The 19,949-nt window shown below is 32.2% G+C and overlaps 5 protein-coding genes across 7 annotated transcripts; 2 read left to right on the forward strand and 3 right to left on the reverse strand.

The window, feature by feature from the left end:
- Positions 1-83: 83 nt before the first annotated feature.
- On the forward strand, positions 84-4,185 carry LOC126917628 (GATOR complex protein MIOS-B). The gene is made up of 15 exons (XM_050724717.1): positions 84-516; positions 609-806; positions 874-1,173; positions 1,256-1,483; positions 1,560-1,721; positions 1,798-1,979; positions 2,043-2,176; positions 2,244-2,357; positions 2,422-2,785; positions 2,861-2,999; positions 3,063-3,201; positions 3,272-3,479; positions 3,581-3,792; positions 3,878-3,950; positions 4,020-4,185. Exons 1-15 carry the CDS (start codon positions 396-398, stop codon positions 4,023-4,025), a joined length of 2,580 nt encoding a protein of 859 aa, XP_050580674.1. The 5' UTR covers positions 84-395; the 3' UTR covers positions 4,026-4,185.
- Positions 4,086-4,872, reverse strand: LOC126917639 (uncharacterized). Its single transcript, XM_050724744.1, has 3 exons — positions 4,698-4,872; positions 4,371-4,557; positions 4,086-4,298 (listed from the first exon to the last, which is right to left on the reverse strand). Exons 1-3 carry the CDS (start codon positions 4,776-4,778, stop codon positions 4,210-4,212), a joined length of 357 nt encoding a protein of 118 aa, XP_050580701.1. The 5' UTR covers positions 4,779-4,872; the 3' UTR covers positions 4,086-4,209.
- A 249-nt stretch (positions 4,873-5,121) lies between these two features.
- LOC126917626 (zinc finger matrin-type protein CG9776-like) lies at positions 5,122-12,334 on the forward strand. 2 transcript variants are annotated; one of them, XM_050724704.1, is made up of 9 exons: positions 5,122-5,299; positions 5,625-5,938; positions 6,012-6,143; positions 6,629-6,794; positions 6,871-7,052; positions 7,129-7,509; positions 7,895-8,000; positions 9,184-9,302; positions 9,381-12,334. In XM_050724704.1, the coding sequence occupies exons 2-9, from the start codon at positions 5,642-5,644 to the stop codon at positions 11,670-11,672; spliced, it is 3,675 nt and encodes a 1,224-aa protein (XP_050580661.1). In that variant the 5' UTR covers positions 5,122-5,299; positions 5,625-5,641; the 3' UTR covers positions 11,673-12,334. The 2 variants fall into 2 exon arrangements, with proteins under 2 accessions (XP_050580661.1, XP_050580662.1); XM_050724705.1 differs by having other exon boundaries at positions 5,124-5,299; positions 6,874-7,052.
- Positions 12,335-12,382: 48 nt separating this feature from the next.
- Positions 12,383-15,741, reverse strand: LOC126917631 (ADP-dependent glucokinase). Of its 2 annotated transcripts, none has more exons than XM_050724724.1 (5): positions 15,323-15,727; positions 14,928-15,215; positions 14,708-14,844; positions 14,189-14,637; positions 12,383-13,698 (listed from the first exon to the last, which is right to left on the reverse strand). In XM_050724724.1, exons 1-5 carry the CDS (start codon positions 15,652-15,654, stop codon positions 13,456-13,458), a joined length of 1,449 nt encoding a protein of 482 aa, XP_050580681.1. In that variant the 5' UTR covers positions 15,655-15,727; the 3' UTR covers positions 12,383-13,455. The 2 variants fall into 2 exon arrangements, with proteins under 2 accessions (XP_050580681.1, XP_050580682.1); XM_050724725.1 differs by having other exon boundaries at positions 13,377-13,667; positions 15,323-15,741.
- A 158-nt stretch (positions 15,742-15,899) lies between these two features.
- On the reverse strand, positions 15,900-19,875 carry LOC126917629 (zinc finger protein 83-like). Its single transcript, XM_050724718.1, has 3 exons — positions 19,479-19,875; positions 18,404-19,357; positions 15,900-18,337 (listed from the first exon to the last, which is right to left on the reverse strand). The coding sequence occupies exons 2-3, from the start codon at positions 19,055-19,057 to the stop codon at positions 16,634-16,636; spliced, it is 2,358 nt and encodes a 785-aa protein (XP_050580675.1). The 5' UTR covers positions 19,058-19,357; positions 19,479-19,875; the 3' UTR covers positions 15,900-16,633.
- Between the last annotated feature and the right edge of the window lie 74 nt (positions 19,876-19,949).

Here is a 19,949-nt window from a genome sequence, read left to right on the forward strand (position 1 = left end):
GAATAATTTTTGTAATAAATTATGATTATAGTTATCTATACTTTTTGAGTACCCGTTATATGGAAGTACAAGTATTGGACAAATTTCACAAATATCCAATCAGAAGTATAAACGTATAGAAATTTTTTGTTGTCACTGCAATTTACTATTAACACCCAAAGTTACCATGAATCATTCGTAAAATAGTCGAAAAAAATGAATATTGAAGTGTCAGATTTAAATGAAAATGTTTGTTAAAAAAATATGTTCGAGGTTAAGGAACATTTTTTAAGATCAGAAAATAGGATCATAATGCATAGCCGCAAAACGCATCATCCTTTTTTTATTATTTTAAGCAAAAAGTTAGAGTAATGTATTTTATTTTTGTTGACAAATTTTCATAAAACTACTACAAAATGAGTAGTATTAAACTTGATATACAGTGGTCTCCAGTTCATGCCAATAAATTTATTACATGGGGTACAGAAATCTGTTTGTATGAAGTAATACAAGTAAAAGACAATAATAGACAATTATGTGAGTAAATGTCTCTTATAAAATATAATTGTATTTTATACATAGTTTAATAGAAATAGAATGTTATTCCATATCTTATATTTTCGTTACAGATACAAAGATTTCTGATTCTACAGTTGCTCATTTACTTGCAACAAATACTAATCATCATTATGTAAAATGTATTGATATTTATCCGCAATTAGAACCAGATATTTTATTAGCTGTTGGACAAGCAAATGGAAAAGTTGTTTTAACTACTTTTGGCCCAACAATTTTTGATTCCCAAGGTCTTAGTGGGAAGGAACTGGGTAAATTATTTCGATAAATAAAATCTATTACACATTTATATTTTATTACATTTACAAATTATTATAGTCCCAAAACATGCAAGACAATGCAATACAGTTGCTTGGAATCCCATAGACACAAATTTAATTGTGTCTGGTTTAGATAAACATAGTAAAGATCATTCCATTTTATTATGGGATATAAATAAAGGTTTGCAAACCTCTGAAAGAGTGCATCACCACAATACAGTGCAGACAGATTCTATGAGACCTATTGCAGAAGTTGGTGTTTCAGAAACTATACATTCTATTGCTTGGTTCAAACATGAACAAAAATGTATGGTAGTTGGTACTAATAACAAACAATTAAAAATTATTGATTTCAGAGGTATTATAATAAAACAGTGTCATTGCATATTTTTTATACGTAATGTAATTTGTCATATATACATTATATTATTTTATATTAGATTCTGCAAAGGTGGTCAACACAACAGCCACTAAAGCTGTTTATAATGTAGCAGTAAATCCGCATAATAATTATCATTTACTTTCAAGTGTTGATAATCAGATAACAATTTGGGATACGAGATGCTTTGAAAAACCTGTTTTAACATTATCACAAACTAGACAAATTACGAAAGTATTATGGTGCCCAACTAGGCACAATCTTTTGGGTGCTTTACAAAAAGACTCAGGTAAAGTATCAATTTAATTTTCTCTTAATTTAATCATAAATTATATTAATAAGTGTTGATATCATCTTTAATAAAGCAACACTGCATTTGTATGACATTCAACATTGTGGAATTGGAGGAGGAGAAGATACAGAACCTGGAGCATTAGAAAGAACAGTTGCACCACCTTGGTATAGTCCTGTAAGTTTTTCATGGCACCCAACACACGTGAACAGATTATTGGCAATATCTCAGCAAGGTTTGACAATATTATATTATAAACTTATACAAATTATAGAACAAAATGTTTCTGATTTTATTTTATCCTTTTAAAGGACTTACAGATTATACAGTTTGTGAAAGAATTACAGTAAACTGGTCAACACGATCTCATCTTGCCTGGAATCATGCTTCAAAATCATTTAAATATATATGCAGTAATGATAATATTTACAAAGCGCTAAACGATATTTCTATCTTAACTAAAACACGTGCTGCTTCAGAATATGGCTTACTTGTAAGTTAAGAAAATTTACAATTTATATTTTTTATATAACATCTTTAATATATATATCTGTAGCCAGAGCTGGCTCAGAATGGGGAATTGGCTGAAAATGAAACTCTGAAAAATTTATGGCAGTGGTTGTACTTAAGTCGCTATTTAGTAGAGGATGGCACTATACCATCTGCAGATAATAAACATCCAGGTGTCAGGTAAATTAATGATTTTCTAATCATATATCTGAAAATTCGCAAAATAATATCTATTAATGTTACATAGAACAGTTTTAAAACTAGATGGCCAACAAGGATCTACTAATGGTTTCTTAAAGTCGGAACTAATTCATCGTCCTTGGTCGGATATAGGATCTAACCATACTGCAAAAATTTACAGGTATAAAATACATGCAATGTATCATACTAAAGCTTTGTAACATAATTTAATATTTATATAATAGATCTGCAGACAGAGATAAAGGATTACTTTTATGTGGTTGGAGATTTGATAAAGATACCAATACCCTTTATGATAACTTATTCTTAGAAAGATTAGAAAGAGAAGGAGCATATCCAAGAGCAGCAGCAATAGCAGTTTTTAATTTGTGTTTACGGCAAGCTATCGAAATTTTAAATCGAGGAGCTACTAAAATGTCGATGTCTACAAATTTAAATATCGTTGCTATGGCTTTATCAGGATTTTCCGAAGACCGGAATAGTATGTGGAGAGAATCATGTTTAAAATGTAGATCTCAACTTACAGACCCTTATTTGAGAGCAACTTTTGCTTTTCTAACAGCAGACGATTCTTATGAAAATGTTCTCGTAAGTACACATTGATCTTTGTTCCTTATGAAACACAATATTCATATATGAAATAAGAAAAATAAATATTTTTAGAATGAAAACGGTATGGCAGTTGAAGACAGAGTAGCCTTTGCACTTATGTTTTTATCGGATAATAAGTTAAGCGAATATTTAAAAAAATTAACTCAAAAGTTAACTGATGAAGGAAATTTAGCGGGTTTTCTTTTGACAGGTTTGCATAATTTAATAAACATATGCTAATTATAATATTTACTTATTATGTATTGCGTCTTAGGTACTAGTTTAGAAGGTATACAATTATTAAATCGGTACTTAGAAATTACCGGTGATGTTCAAAGTTGTAGTTTAATAGCTATTAGAGCATTTACACCAACATTACTTCAAGAAAATCAAGTCCAAGTTTGGATTACAAGGTAGTATAATAAACAATATTTACTTAAAAGATTATGGGAAGTAAATATAACTTCAAAAATTGCGATAAAGTTATAGAAATCTTTTAAATGCTTGGAAAATGTGGACCCAAAGGGCTCACTTTGATATCGCGATGAGGTCTTCAACGAATGAAAAGCCTCCACAACAAATATATGTTTCTTGTAATTTTTGTGGTAAAAGTATATCAGCCTTTATGCAAGGTTTAAGTAGAGCAAGAGGGCCTTTTGGCAGGTTAGGAAGTACACCTAATAAACTGAAGGTAATATGTCCCTATTTGAATATTTGATAGAGCAGTAATTAAAGTTTCAAGTAAAATAATATTTTATATTTATAAAATAATGTCTTCTTACTTTTTTGTAGATGTCTTCGTGTCCAAATTGTAGAAAACCATTACCGCGATGCGCAATATGCTTGATGCATATGGGCACAGTAAGTGGATTGCAAATGACAACATCTAGTGTTAGTAGAAGCGAAGAATGTGATAATAAATTGACAGAATTTAGTAATTGGTTTACATGGTGTCAAACATGTAGACATGGTGGTCATGCTGATCATATTACACATTGGTTTCGGTAACATATTTTAAGATCATACATATTAATTTCCTCTAATTCATATATTTTCTCTTTTAAATAATTTATTGTCTTATTTAAACAGGCAACATTCAGAATGTCCAGTAACCTCATGTACATGTAGATGCTTCTCTTTAGATGCATCATGTAAACTAGCAGTGGGTATAACATAAATAGAAATCTAAGATTCTAAAAGTTTTAAATAATACTGATGATGTTCATTAAAGTTTTAGGATTTCATTTTGTACATTTCTTGGAACAACATGAATGTTATAAACGAAGGATAATGAGTCTTGTGTACAAGATACTATTTAAATTTATTATAAAAGAATAATTTACACTTCGACATATATATTAAAATAATCGTATTCTTATAAAAAGTTTTTAAGCATTTTTATAGGTTATACAATTATAAATTTAAAACCCTGTTTCATCTTCAGACATTTTCCATTTTCCTGCTCCTAATACATTCAAGATAACCATGAGTTGTTTATACCGATCGACATCTATAATTAATATTTTCCTTATTTTTATACACCTTACGATATATGTTTATATAAAATAAGATCGAAATTTACCAAAATTTTCTGTCATACTAAGTGGGAATACTATATAATTACTGCAATTCATTGTAGATGCGGATTGTAATGTGCCATGTATTTCTATATAACCTTCAGCATCGTTATCAATTGGTACTGGTAAGGTTACATTAACTTGCACACCATCGGTTGTTTTTAATTCTATATTTCTACCGTTTGAACCTTTCTAGAAATTAAAAAATATTTCTATAAATTAATATAACTAATTCTAACGGAATAAATACTATAAATCAGGAATAACTATTGACATCGAGTAATGGTATTTATATATTATATTTTTACATTAATATCAAATAAATCTCTTACTTTTCCAATAGTGCCAAGTATAATTACTTGTTCTCCAACATTTTGTGCCAATTGACGACCTTCAATACGCTTTTTTATCATTTCCTTCTTTGTTAATAACACCTCTACTTCCAAAAACTGTTTTAAAAATTATACATTATACATCGAAGCACTATAGTGACATGACAGTTATTTAAATATGGTGTTTTCGGACAATCAACTTTTAGATCTAAAATACTAGATCTAACATAAGCTATGAATTGGTGAATAAAGTGATAGAACTTAAATTCTTATTTTCTGGCCAATTATTAAAACATTCAAGACATTATAATGAATTAGATTTAATCATCACAGCGTAGTGAATTCTTGCAAAAAGTTGGTCAGTATATTTATTGGACATATATAAGTAACTACGTAGCATTTTGAGTTCTACCATCTAAGGTTTTTTGCTTCTATGTGCTGCACCTACAATCAGTGCGGCTTCTTCCATTCGTTTTTGGTTCTTCGTTACGTCGTGTCCTGCGAATGATTCTTAAAGGGATTAAACCATATTATTTTCATTATTTTGCGCTAGTACTTATCGAGAATAGAGTACTAAAGTTGCAAATAAACTATTAAGAAAGGTAAATATCTCTAATAACGTGTAACACATTGAGAAATATTATCGATGTTTTATCGAGGATAACAATGGCTGCAATGCGACATTTAAAATGATTTCTCTCCTTTACTAATGCGTATGGAGTATAGAATTCTAGAATTAAATTTTATAATGAATTGAAAACATCGAAATTTACCAAACGTTTAACGTTATCATGATTCTTAGAATTAGATTATGCACGATTATATGATCTACATATTTTTCGTCATATATTGGCAAATAAAAAGATCTTCTTACAACATAACCTAATATATTGATTATATAGGTATGATATGATGATATTTTTACAGATTGAGGTTATAGAGAAATGGAGCAAGAATCGAGACGTAAAGGGCCAAGGAGCCCTAGTGCAGACTCAGAAGACTCATCTCATAGAAGAAGATCAAGGAAATATGATCGATCTCCATCTCCAAGAAGAAGCAGATATCGAAGATCTCGTTCCAGAGATAGAAGATCACGTTCCAGTTCCAGAGATAGAAGAAGGAAAGACTCTAGTCGTTCACAACAAGAATGGAAACAGCAAGCTGCATCTCAATCTCAATCTTCTACTCCTAATCCAGCTAATCCTGGTGGTTATGTTCCAGCTGTTCATAATCAATATCAGGTAAATCAAACATGTTTAAGAAAAGGGAAAGAATATAAAAGAAGGAAATAAATAATATATATTTATTTTTTAGGCACCACCACCTCCGAACACCAGTCAACCACCACCACCTTTGCCAGCTTATAACCAAGGCTACAATAATTACAATTACAACTATGGGCAAGGCTATGACTACAGCTACCAGCAACCCACTGGTTATCGCAGTGTAAGTTTTTTGAAAGAGTATATTAGTTCAAAGGAGTATGTTGTATAAGAATGATTAGCTGATGTTGTAATAATTAAAATTATATTGCGTTTAAGGCAATATAATTAAATTTCAATACTTTTAGAACATTACCTATTCATAAGTTTGATTGTATTGTATGAGTTTGTAAAAGTAATTATGAAATTATTACACAAACTACCGAAATGTTTTTAATAATATTTGGTAGTACTGTCCATTTTTTTGGGGATGAACATTATGTTCTTTTGCATCGCGAAGTTTTGTGAATCCCCTCGTAAGTATAACGTTCGCGTTGTTTATTTTATTGGCATCGACATTGGAAACCAGTATTATTGACCAGATGATTTGTCTTCAAGAATCTTCCGTGTATTATCCAAAGTTCTGATTTGAGTATGGACAAATAAAGGTAAGGTTTGATAGAAGCATTTTTTGAGTATTTGACATCAAATGTATATTTATTTTGTTAGGATTATCCACCACCAAATTGGCAAGGGAATCAGGTAGCTTATAACAATCAACAACCACCACCTCCTCCCTCATTAACATCCCAGCAAGAATCGTCAAGACCAGTAGATAGTGGTTCCTCTGGATTAGTGTCGTCCTTGGCAAGACCAGAAGATGCCAAAAAGGAAGGTGAGTCTTTTATTTTATTTTGATTTAAATTTATTAGCTGATATTATTTGAATACATTTTTATGTTCTATGACTAGCAGCAATCGCAGCTGAGGTAAAACAGCAAAAAGCAACTCTGGCTAAACAGCGTGAAGAATACGTTAAGAAATCTACTACATTACAACGTGAATTGGAGATTCTGCGACAGCAGTGCGATGAAATTGGTAAAGAAGGTGGAAGAGAAAATAATCGTATTATAAAAGAGAATCAGAAATTGCAGGTATGCAATTATTACATAAAATGATCAACAATATATTTTAACAGCTTTTCATTGTATGTTAATTCTTAATTTGCAGATTGAGATACAAAATAAAATGAAATCGATACACAATGTAATCGATATGCTTACCGGAATTATAGGAGATAAAGCTACTGTTGATGATCTGAAAAGCAAGTTTAAATTAGAAATTAGCAAATGTTCAAGAAGTCCCAAAGAAGACTTTCCGAAAGGAAAATCGTTGTCGCCCGACCGATCATCGGCATCCGACTCCGACAAGGAATCCAAAATTGAAAGAGACATGAAAGAACGAAGGTCTCCCGAAGATTCTAAACCTATGTACAATTTTGTACATTATGACCCAGAAATGCACTGGTGTAAAGTCTGCGATATATTTCCTAAAACGGCAAAGGAATATTTGAATCATCTGCATAGCAATGAGCACAAAGAAGCTTGCTTAGTAAGTTGCCTGTTATTCTAATAATAGAGTCTTAGTGAAACTCATTCAGCTCTGGTATAGGTACTTTCAATAACTGAATGTAGAAATTTCTAATTGAAGATCGTTTTCATAAATAACTTTTATAATCATTAGAACAGGATGCAGAAAAATCTAACTGATAATTGATTTACATTGTGAGAGAACAAATGGATTCGATTAAAACTATGTATTTCTAATTTGAACTATATTTGTATAAGGATGATATATTACAGTAACAGTCAACCTGCAGGTACTTGGTACATAGTCTGATTGATGTATCATAACAATGTCTCATTAAAAAGTACCACCGAATATTTGTATAGTATTGTAGGAAACATTATCATTAACATTTAATTCCCTGCAACAGGAACGCAAGATAGTTGATATGCCGTGGCATGAGCGGAATGGAGAGGGAACGGAAAAGGAAGTGCCCTATTATCCTGGACTGCCAACGAAAAGAACACCTATTAAAGGTATGGTTCATTTCAGTGGATAATTACTAATAGAATACAATTCCGTAGCTTGTGCACAGACACTGTGTCCGGTATGTATTGAAGAGATCTACGACTATGATTTGCTCAAAAATTTGCTTGCATTAACATACGTATTATCGACTTACATAGTCGAATTATGTACGCGAAAAGAAAGATAATTAGGCTTCAAACATTTCTTGCTTTTTCCTTTTTTCAAATTATTCAAAATAATATACATTAGAAATGTTCGTTATGGAAATGAATCGTTTTATAAATTTGTACGCGGAATAATTTTTATTTTTTCCGTGAAGTGTCTTTTACACATCATAATGTTAGCAGCAAATTTTGTAGCAATGATGTAAACACCATAAAGATGCACTGGATTTTAAATGGACTCGAGGAGCACACTTTCGGGCGATTTCAGATATTTCAGCTTCTATAATCGAACCATTTAAAATTATTCCTCGCAAGTGTACTGTTCGTCGATTCATCATATATAGGTCCATTTACAGTCAAGAATGAACAAAGGAAGATCTTATCAATGTGAAATATATATTAATATGAATCAATGTTGTCATAATGCTGGTGCGTGTATAAATACAAATAACGTATATAGTTATATGAAAATGTGTAAATTGTGATATTCGCTCGTGTCACTTATTTTATTTAGCATATATATTATATTATTAAATAGGTTTATGATATATATTATAAATCGAAATATTTTTGTGAAACGTTCTGTAAATGCCGATTAATTTTTTTGAGAGATATATAGAAATTAAAACAATTATTAATTTTTAGCTTTTATATGATTAATAAAAGTTAAGAAAATGATCAAAAAAATACATGAGGTAGTTGCAGTACGTATAAAAATTCTATGTTATGTTGCTTTATGTAATTTCTTATTTTCAATTTACTTGTAATATCTTTGTGGTATATTTGTATGAATAAAACATGATTTCTTCCCATCCTTTTTTTCTTCTAGAATTCAACGTGGGAGACTACGGAAGAATATTTATTTAATGTTATCGACCATTTATTGAGCATCTTTTAATATATATTGTTTTTGTTTTCAGTGACATGAATGTGTCGTGGCAGAATATAAGGTCATTCTTTATGAACTTAAATTGTTTACCATTTTCAAAGCTTAAGTAATGCTAAGTGTTAAAATATTTGCTTATAGGTTTACAGTTCTTCAGCGCTGCAACGGCATGGTACTGCAAGCTTTGCGATTCCTGGATCGGGGATCTTCATTGTGCAAGTTTGCACCTGAAATCTAAACAGCATTCAGAAAATTATTCTGTATGTTCTTTATTTTCTAAATTCTGTATTTCAAAAAAGGGGGCAATATAAAATTAATTAGTTAACATCTTTATTTAGCGTTTTGTTGAGCAAAATCCACATTGGGAAACCGATTGGATGGCAGATCGTGAGAAAGCATTCTCAGAGGAGAAACATAAACAGATCCAAATGGAATTGCAGAAACACAAAGATGACGACCCGCCACCAAAATCAAAGAAATCAAAGAAGTCAAAGAAAAGTAAGAAGAAATCTAAGAAGCGAAGAAACAGAAGCAGTGGTAGCGACAGTTCCAGCGAATCAGAAAATTCGGACACAGATTCCGATCAGGATATGTCCAAGAGCATTCGTGTTGCTATGCGAAATAAAATGAAAGCGTCGACGCAAGCTATTTTGAATGAGGAGATAGATTATCATCGGATAAAATTGAAAGGACACTGGTCAAAAATGGCGCAACACTTGAATCAGTCACTGACTCCAGAACCTCAACCTGTTGAAACTGATGAAAGACAGCTGTTGAATTCGATCAGAGACAAATTAAAAGCGAAGCAGGAAGAAGAAATGAAGTCTATTAGTAATCGAAGGCTGAGCCAAGAGAAAGGAATCGAAGAAGAAGAGGAAGAACAAGAACAGGCTTCTTTTTCGAACAAATCAAAACCGGAAAATTTGGAAGCTTGGGGACCAAAAGAACCTCCTAAACCCTTCTGGATAAAGAAGGAAGAGGAAAAACCGCAACCCATAGCCAACAAACCAATCGAATTACCCAAACCAGAAGAAATGCCTAAACCGCATATGGGATTCTGGACAAAACAGCAAGTCAACATGACCGTAAAACCGCCTGAAAATAAATCTGTGGAGAAAGAGGATGAGAGACAACGAGAAAGCGATAGATACAAAGACGATCGGGATAGAAAGTATGACAGACGGGAGGATAAATACGATCGTTATAGCAGCAGGTACGAAAGAAGACGCGGGCGAGACAGAGATCGTGATCGTGACAGAGATAGGGATAGGGACCGTGATAGGGACAGGGACAGGGATAGAGATCGAGACAGGGATTATTACGATGATCGAAGAAAACGAGATAGTAATGAATCTCCTCGACGTGAAAGAAGTTGGCGCGACAGCCCAAAGAGAGGTTACGATAAATATGGTAAGGACAGAAGAGACGATAATTCATCTAACGATGAGTCCAAATTCGAGAAGAAGACAAATGAATCCGCGTCTAAATCTAAGAAGGGTAGTATACAGACTAAAAAGTCAACGCCTCAGGTATCGAAAGGTAAATTACCATTCATTGGTAGATTACCGCTATTTAAGAAGAAAGCTGAAGAACCAAAGTTGCCTGAGAAAGATATTACTCCTCTTCCCTATCAACAGAGTAAATTCGAAGATACACCGAAAGTTCCCAATGAGATCATAAACCCACCTGGTGTTGTACACATCACCAAGCTTGCAACTCCAATAAATCTGGGTAATAATAATAATAACACTACCAGCAGCAGTAACAATAATAATAGTACCATTACTACCACAGCTAATAGTACAAGCACTCTACCTCCTCAAACCAACAAAAGTCAACCGATGAAAATATTGGTAGCTCCACCACCTCCGGTATTAAATGAAACGAAACCTACACAGCAGGTGGTCGATATGGAGATTGAAGATCAATCCGAGGAAACAGTAATAGAGGAACCAATAATAGAGCAGCAAAAACAAACGCACAGTATATCGAAATTACCTCTGCCTCCACATCCTCCTCCTCCTCTGAATAGACCACCACCACCTTTCTCGACTACGTCGCAGCAGCAACAGCAACAGGCAACGGTGCAAAGTAGACCGCAATTCCCTACGAATCGACCTCCACCTCCATTTATGACAACTCCACCACCTTTCGTTCAGAGTCAACCACGATTTCCGCCTCATCAACCAGTACGGCCACCGGTGCAAAGTCATCCTCCTTTCATGGCAAATCCACCGCCACAAATGCCCACTGTACCTCCTTTCGTTCAAAATCATCAAAATCCACCACCTCCACTACCAACTGTTGAGAATACTACACAAGATATTTCCGACATCCCGGAACCCACTGAAAAGCGAACTGACCCAAGCATTCCTCTGCCTGATGATTTGCAAGAAGCCCTAAATATCATCTTTCCGAAAGAGGAAACAGAAACAAAACAACAAAGTCAACAAGAAAGTAACATTATGTATTCGTCTATGTATAGTATGTTAGGGTGTGTTGGGTATGGCCCAGAATATATGGATCAACCACCACCTGAAATTACTCAAGCGGAGACAGAAGTAGATACTCAACCTGGACCAGATGATTTGAAGATGTTAGGCATTGACGAAGGAGATACAATCCTATAAAACTTTTTATAAACTCACAATGTTCTCTGGTTCGAATGTTTTTTTGATAAGCATCTAGCGTTAAACTCTAAGTCACGTTGACTGTCTATCCCTTCTACTTCGAAACAATTGTTATTTGTATTGTAATTTCTTGACTTAAAATTTATACGTTATGTATGTTAACATCGAATATTATGTAATTATGTAAACTAGTATTTTAAGTAAGAAATAGTGAATGTTTCTTTTTCATGTACTAACAGCGAATCAGTTGATACTAAAGCGTTGCCTTGGCAAAATAACTGAGTGAAATGAGCTTGTGAAAGATTTACTATTTCTTATTAACTGTACTGTTTTCATTTAATTCTGATTGAAAAAGATATCTCCAGGTTTTTATGAGTTTGCTAAAACTAAGCAGTTAAGGTAAACGTTACAGTGTCATATAATTACTTTTACTTAAGGCGTATATATATATACACCTTAGACACATGTCAAAACTTAAATTTCCATATGTGTATAAGAGTATTAAAAACACTTTAGAGATATAAATAATCAGCCTATTTGCTTTTCCAGAACACATTTAAATACTAGTAAGAACAGCATAAACACTGTTTGGAAAACAAATTCAAAATGTACATTTGATTTATGAATAATATTCCATTAATAAATAACGAAATTACATGAAACGAGACGTGATGTTATAAAACTAAGGGATTCAAAGAAAAATGGACCCATTTTTCATTGCATTATTCAACTATGCTTTGTTTATTCTTTTTCTTGGAATTTTGTTTTCTTAGTTGAAAATTATTTTATAGGGTTTTTTAAGTGCTTTATCACATAACTTCACCCTGCAGCGCACAACCTTCCATACAATACAATATAATTCAATGCCTTGTTTTCGTCAATAATGCCAGGTAATGCTAAATAAGAAATACAGGTATTGCATGGCACATAACATGAATTATACAGCGTGTCCCGTAATCGATGATACAATCATGTACGGGGTGATTTTACATAAAAGAATAAGTCGAAAATAGACAATAAATTTTTTTCATATGACGTTTTGTTTTCGAGAAAATGAATTTGAAAATTCATCAAGTATATTGGGCATAAATAACATGCCTAATGGTGCTATATAGTATTGCCATATTGTAATTTCTCAAATGTCACTTAATTACTTAAAAATTATTTTGAGACTTAACGATATTTTTACTACATTACAATGAAATGAACGGTAAAAAACTTCAAATTGTATGTACAGGGCACGCAAATTAGAACAATAATTAATTAATTCCAATTTTAAAACTAGTGTTGAAACGTTCCATGCATGAAATAAAATGACATTTAATTTTTATAATATTTATTATACTTTGTTCTTTTTTTTTAAATGTCATTCGATATTATGCATAGTTTCAAACGCGTTTTTTATTATGTATAAGGAGATAAAATGCTTACATACTTTTTATATGTGAAAATCAGTATCTAAAGTTAGACACTTGAATAATTCAAATCATTACCATTATTATTTAATACTATGTTTAAGCCCTGTGATTTTTAACATACATAAGTACAACACAGAATAAAATATTAAAAGATTGCTGTTCCTTAACCTATGAACAACATCTGCATATCAGAAAACAACAACGAACGTGTTGTATATGTTGGAATGATAGCCCATGGAATGAATTATAATCTAAGTTTCCAAAGCTGCTGTGCACTAAAATCTAATTTGACTTCGTGAGTATCGTAGTAAAGTAGTACGAAAATTCAATATCGCTCAATTATCTTGAAAAGTACAAACAGTACATTAAATCTGCAGTACAAGGCCCGCGCTTGAAATGTTATCTCCGCCGCCAGCAGTTTGCGCTGCTTCGGTGCAAACTAATACTGGTGCCACACAAACTTGAATAATAATATCTTTGCTTTCTATTTTTAATGTTTCATCCCAACAGGACACTGGTTTCTCAATATCTAGTGCTATCCGGGTGCCATCAACGATAGACGTCGAAAAACTATCGTCTAAAATCAACGCAGCTTTACTAATGTCGACCTAAAATTTCATAAGTTCATATATATACATATACAGGGTAGGTCAACTAAAAGGTATCATCTAAATATCTTTACTATTGTATGAAAAATCTTCTCAGAACGAAGTTACACTATTTCAAAGGTCATAAATGACTAATGCTATGCTCGATATGGTGGTCGTTTGCTGCAATGCATAATTGAAATCTTCTGATTAGTTTTCTATTTTATCCAATGTTATGGATACACCTACAGCTGCAATTTTCTCCTTCATATCTTCCGGTATTATAAGTTTGTCACGATAAACTACGTTTGTAATCTTATAAAATAATGACATTAAAAAAGTCTGCCCATTAATATATGTTCCCCTTATAACAATGCAATTTTGTCCTAAAAAGATTTTTCACACAATAGTAAGTAAAGGAGATATTTAGATGATCCCATTTAGCTGATTCACCCATATATTCATATAATTATAAGCTTATAATTAACAAAATATAATCAAATTTACTTACATGGCTCGTCGCGCATACGTGTCTATGAGCTGTTAGTGATGCTTTGGCTGCCGCAGCCATCGTATTTTTCCATATAGAGCCTTTTACAGTAAATATAGCTTGATAGGCTAACGTGTGTACATGAATTCTAGTTAATTCTCGAGAATGCTTAATAGTCTTGCTTTTCATACGTATCAATTTGAATAACGTTCGCATTTGATCTAAGACTGTCGCTATACGTGGCGTTGAATTTGCTACTAATGAAATATTTCCGTAATACATCGCGTTATGCAAGTTGGCTATTTCTTGCTCATTCATCCCTAAACTATCGGCAAATGGAATAATCGAGTCGCAAAGCTCAAAAAGTAATTTATCTTCCGCAAACGAGGCCATTTCAAAATGAATCTTAGTCGATGCAGATCGATCCGTCATTTGTTTCTTTACTTTACGTAAAAGTTTCTGTCTATCACCTGCATTTCAATAAATGTTTTTCTAAACAGATCACAAAACTTATACAACTAAGAATAGTGTTTCAATTACCATTAGGAAATGGATAATTATCCATCATTTGTAGACCACTGATAACAAGTAAGTTAGGCTCGTATGTTAACAGTAGTTTATCAAATGCATCAAGAGAACTAATTCTAGGATTATTGGCATCATTGTGAACTATGTACCTAAAAAATAATTATAGTGATTTAGGAGGATCTATTACAATTATATGTCCACAATATTTTCTGAAGCTTTTTAAATATTATACCTATTAGCTCTAGCACTGGAATATGGACCCCAAATATCTCCATGCTTGTATTCAATTACTAAATGAATGTCATCCCTTTTGACTTCACCCCCTACGATATTAATAACCTGTGGTATCATTTGATGCAAGGATCTAGTCAGTTTTGCAGCAAGTGTAACATCACACCCTTCTCTTGCAAATCTTAAGGCCATAACTGCTGCATTACCACCAATGGTAGAATATGAAGATGGAAATGAACGAGCTTTGGCAACAAGATTGTCAAATAGTGTCCTATTTGCCATGTATCTCCTGATAAAAAAATGAAATGTTAATAAAATGTGAAATAGAAAAAATGTATTTCTCAATGAGAAATACAAAAATTCGATTAAAGGTGATATAGCAAAAGTAAGACTTACTCTGCAGCAGCTCCATGGCGAAAATAATAAGCGAAGCTTTTTAAGAGTTCTAGCTCTGTGTTGATTTCATCAAAATGTTGTGGTTGTCCGACTTCATCGGAATAGTTGAGTAAATCTTTAGCATTGACGTATACGTCGGTACACACGCCATAACCTATCGCAACTTTTGGTCGTGATGACATCACGTGTTTATTTTCAAGTCTTTCCAAGCCATGGATTAAAGCTTGCAAACGTTTCTGAAGAATGCTCTCTGAATTTCTATAATAAATTGCGACTAGAACTATTAGTACAGTGAACGCTGTACCAAATTTTAATCCCCTGTTGTACCCCATTTTGAGTTCCAATAACAATGAACTAAGCGCTGTAATCACTGGGTTCTTTAAAAATCTAATCAATGCAGAGTTGATACATAATTTTATTAGATTATGACTAATAATGACAAATAACTGACATGAGTGTCATGCTATATCAATTTAAAACAATTCTTTACTTTTTAAAGAGAAATTGTAAAATGTATGTTGCATTATACTAGTTTGACTATATTATATGCATGGTAACTCAGTTAAAAGGGATCACATAAATATTTAACTTATTTATTATTGTATGAAGAAACTTTATACAACAAAGTTACAATATTTCAAGGGCCACACAATAATTTGTTTGGAATAAGAGATGAATAAACTTATAGGGCAACATATTGATCTACTTGAAGTATAAAAATGCTCTTCGTAGAATAAAAGTACTTCCTATATATTTTTTTAAATAATATTTATTTAAAAAAACAACACAATTGATCTCATTGAACTTCTTAGAATACATATATATGTAAATTTTAAAGATTTGATCTTGATTTGGGAATTCATCTTCTATATTTGTACAATTATAATTTTTAGATTGTAATATGATAGAAAAGGTAAAAAAAGAACTTATGATACTGATTAGTAAAAATACAGAGGGCATACATTAAAATATGTAGCTGTATTCTTTTGAAACTCTGATTGTTGGTACCAGTCCTAATTTATTTAGGACATGGGGCATCTTTTTTTCAAAAGAATAAAGCTGTTAAGCATTTGAAGCTCTTTACGAGATATAAAAATATTCGAAGTCTATAAGTATACACCAATCACATATATGATTACAAAAACCATTTTTTCGAAGTTAATCAAAAAGAAGTAGAGTTATCATAGATTAAAAATGGAAGCTTCTAATGTCAACTTCTTTTTACTAACGATATACGTAAGATTCAGTTTGGATAGTTTCATATTGAAACAATTCTATTCTATCTTTTACAAAACAATTACTTTACACTGTTTACTCTTTATTTTTCGTATGAAGACGCATATGTTTCTTTAGATTATCGAGTCTATTACATCGTCGATCACAGAAATCGCATTGATAAGGCATTAAATTGCTATGCACTACTACATGACCGTTTAAGTGACTAATCTGTTTGAACCGTTTTCCACAAATAGTACAAACGTATGGTCTTTCGTTCATATGAGCTGATGCAATGTGAGTTTGTAAATTTGTTTTCCTTACAAACGTAGCTTTGCATACATCGCATTCAAATGGCCTTACATTTGCATGAATGGCCAAGTGAGATTTAAGCACATTTTTATGTTTAAAATTTTTCTCGCATAAATGACATTGAAATGGGCGTTCGTCGTTGTGTACCTTTTTATGAACGGATAGATGAGCGAGCTGCTTGAACATTTTCGCACAAATCTCGCACTGGTAAGTGCGTCCATCTTCATGTGCAGCACTTATATGCCGACGCAAAGTATCGGCTAAAGTATATCTTTTTCCGCAAATTTTACAGCGGAACGGACGCTCGTTCGTATGAGTCATTAGATGCCCGTTTAGATTTCTTTTTTCAAGAAACCGTGCACCACATACATCGCATTGATAAGGTTTTTCTCCATTGTGAACATACATGTGTTTCTTCAAAGAATTCGAAAGGCTAAATCTCTTTTTGCAGACCGAACATTCGAATTTTCGTTCTCCCGTGTGTACCAACATATGAGACTTCACATGTCCCGCTTGTTTGAATCTTTTCCCACAAATGATGCATGGGAATTGACGTTCATGAGAATGAGTAAGTATGTGTCGTTCCAAAACGCTTTTGGTGGTAAACACCTTTTTACAGTTATCACATTCGAACAAACGGAAAGTCTCTTTAGTTTTTGAAATGTAATGTCCTTTATGTGATTGAGCATGGATCTTTAGCGAACCTAAAGAGTCGAATTTCACCCCGCAAACCGCACAATGGAAAGACCGATAATCTTTATGCGTTAATGAATGTTGGCTAAGATGGCCTAATTGCTTAAAACTCTTATTACAAATTAAACAAATGTAGGGTCTTTCGTTCGTGTGAGATCGCATATGCCTTTTTAATACACTAGGAAAGTTAAACTTTTGATTACAATATGAACATTCCAAAGTTGGATCTCCATTTATTTTCATTGGACGATTGTCTGCAGCAATTTTCTTCCTTTCCTTGAGGAGACTTAAACTCTTTGTTGCCTTTGTACAATCATTTGCTTCATTTGATTGTGTTTCATTGGCATTTAATTGTGAGAAATTTCTTAATTTAGATGTTTTCGTGTCCAATGTTGTTTCATCTTGAGAGTCTTTACTTCTTCTACTTCTGGTCAGACTGGATAATTTACTTTGTCTATGAGATTGCCTCATATGTTTTTCATATAAACTTAGAACGTGAAACGTTTTGTTGCATAGTTTACATTCGAACTTCTTCCCCTTTATATGTGTTCTCATATGATTTCTTAAGTGGCCGGGTTTCATGTATTGTTTCTTGCAAATTTTACATTTTAAATTGATTTGATTCTCCGCATTTGATGCCTTGTCATCCATTCCCAATTCATCCTCAAATACTGAATCTTCTGTATGCATGTTCAAAGGTTCACTCTTAACATTCACAAAATTAAAACCAGGAGTGCTTCTTTGAAATTCACCCCTGACTTCATTGCAAGAATCTTCACTCTCACAATCATTTAACTGACGAATTAAAATAATGATCAATAACATATATATGAATAACTATATTATTAATAATATACTTACACTATCTACATCTCTGTTTGCAAAGGCGGGCTCATCTATAAGCTGCTGCATATCTTCTTCCTTAACTCCATCTTCTTTGTTGGGTAAGAGGCTAATCCATTCTTCTTCTGTCCATACATTATCTCTTAAATTTATTAGATTAGTTTGTTTTTGGAATTCTTCATGTACATTTTTCCCAAATAATATATCATATGGAATTTTTCCATTTTCACAACGAAATGTTGAATTTTGAAAAATTTGTATATGTTTCAAAGCTTCGTACCATGTTTTCGTTGGATTTTCTTCTACCCAACATTCAAGTAAGGTTTTAAAATCTCTACTCTGTTCACTGTTCTCAGTGAGTTCTCCATGAAGTATCATGAAATCTTTCCACAAAAGACGTATTTCTTGCACAACTTCTTCAGCAAATTTGCGTCCATTGCTGCTTTGTAAGACCTGTGGTGCTCCGATAATAGCCAGTATGTCTAACAGTTTCACAGCTACTTCATTTGCTGTGTTTCCATGTAAACCTTTCAACACAACAAATCTGGATACTTGATCCTCGTAGACAAGGAAATACTTGTAATTACAAGTTAATTGTACAGGCATATCTATTACATCAATTTGTCCTCTATGATACAACTTTTTGTCTGTGGTATTATAAAGTGAATTCATGTTTTCAATTTTCAAATAATTTATGATTCTTTCAGAGAGATTTAAAAACTATGAGATTTTATACCTTGTTATTTAAAAGAAAAAGATCTATTTATCAAGAATAATATTTATAAACAATTTATCACAACTTATAAATATATGCTTTCTTCAGAGGTAAAAAGTTAAGTACCTCTTGGTAAATATTTATTTCATGTTTTAGAGAATTAATACTGATTCTTTCCAATGACAAATTAAATGTTTTCCTTGATACATTTTTTGCTTTCGGTGTGTCCATTGTTCACTTTCTTAACTCATTGGTATCTGTTAAAAAAGTAAAAAATGTAATACTTTTAAAAATAAAATATTACAAATGCATATATGTACTGTGGTTTCCCAGAAAAGAAAGGAAATAATTATAGTCTTTATTAAATATAAAACATACCACATAATAATTCATTATTATTTGCGTACGGAGAACAAATTTCTTCTTGTACATGTGAATAAAGTTAATATATAATCAAACAAAATTTACATTTTCTTTTAAGTGTAAAATGATACAGACTTTTAACCTATATAATTCTTCATGAGATTCAATTCATTTTAAAATTATGGAACTTTATGTCCATTTTCTATTGGAACCTGCTAACATTGTATTATTTTTACGTGACGACGGTGAAAAATACACGCTTTTCTGTTTGTCCATTTAATAATTAATGTTCACTACACAATCGTAAACTCTTGTTTGTCATTTTCATAGCGAGTTCTCATCGCCTCATTAAACCAAGACTTGACGGTACCAGTGAAAGCACGGCTGTATTGGAGATAATGTTTATTTGTCCACGTGTCAGAATATCTAAAGGTTGGTTTTTAATCATATATTCTGTCGTAAACAAAACGCAATAAATCTATCATA

The sequence above is a fragment of the Bombus affinis genome, chromosome 6 (assembly GCF_024516045.1).
Source record: "Bombus affinis isolate iyBomAffi1 chromosome 6, iyBomAffi1.2, whole genome shotgun sequence".
NCBI classification, from domain to species: Eukaryota; Metazoa; Arthropoda; class Insecta; order Hymenoptera; family Apidae; genus Bombus; species Bombus affinis.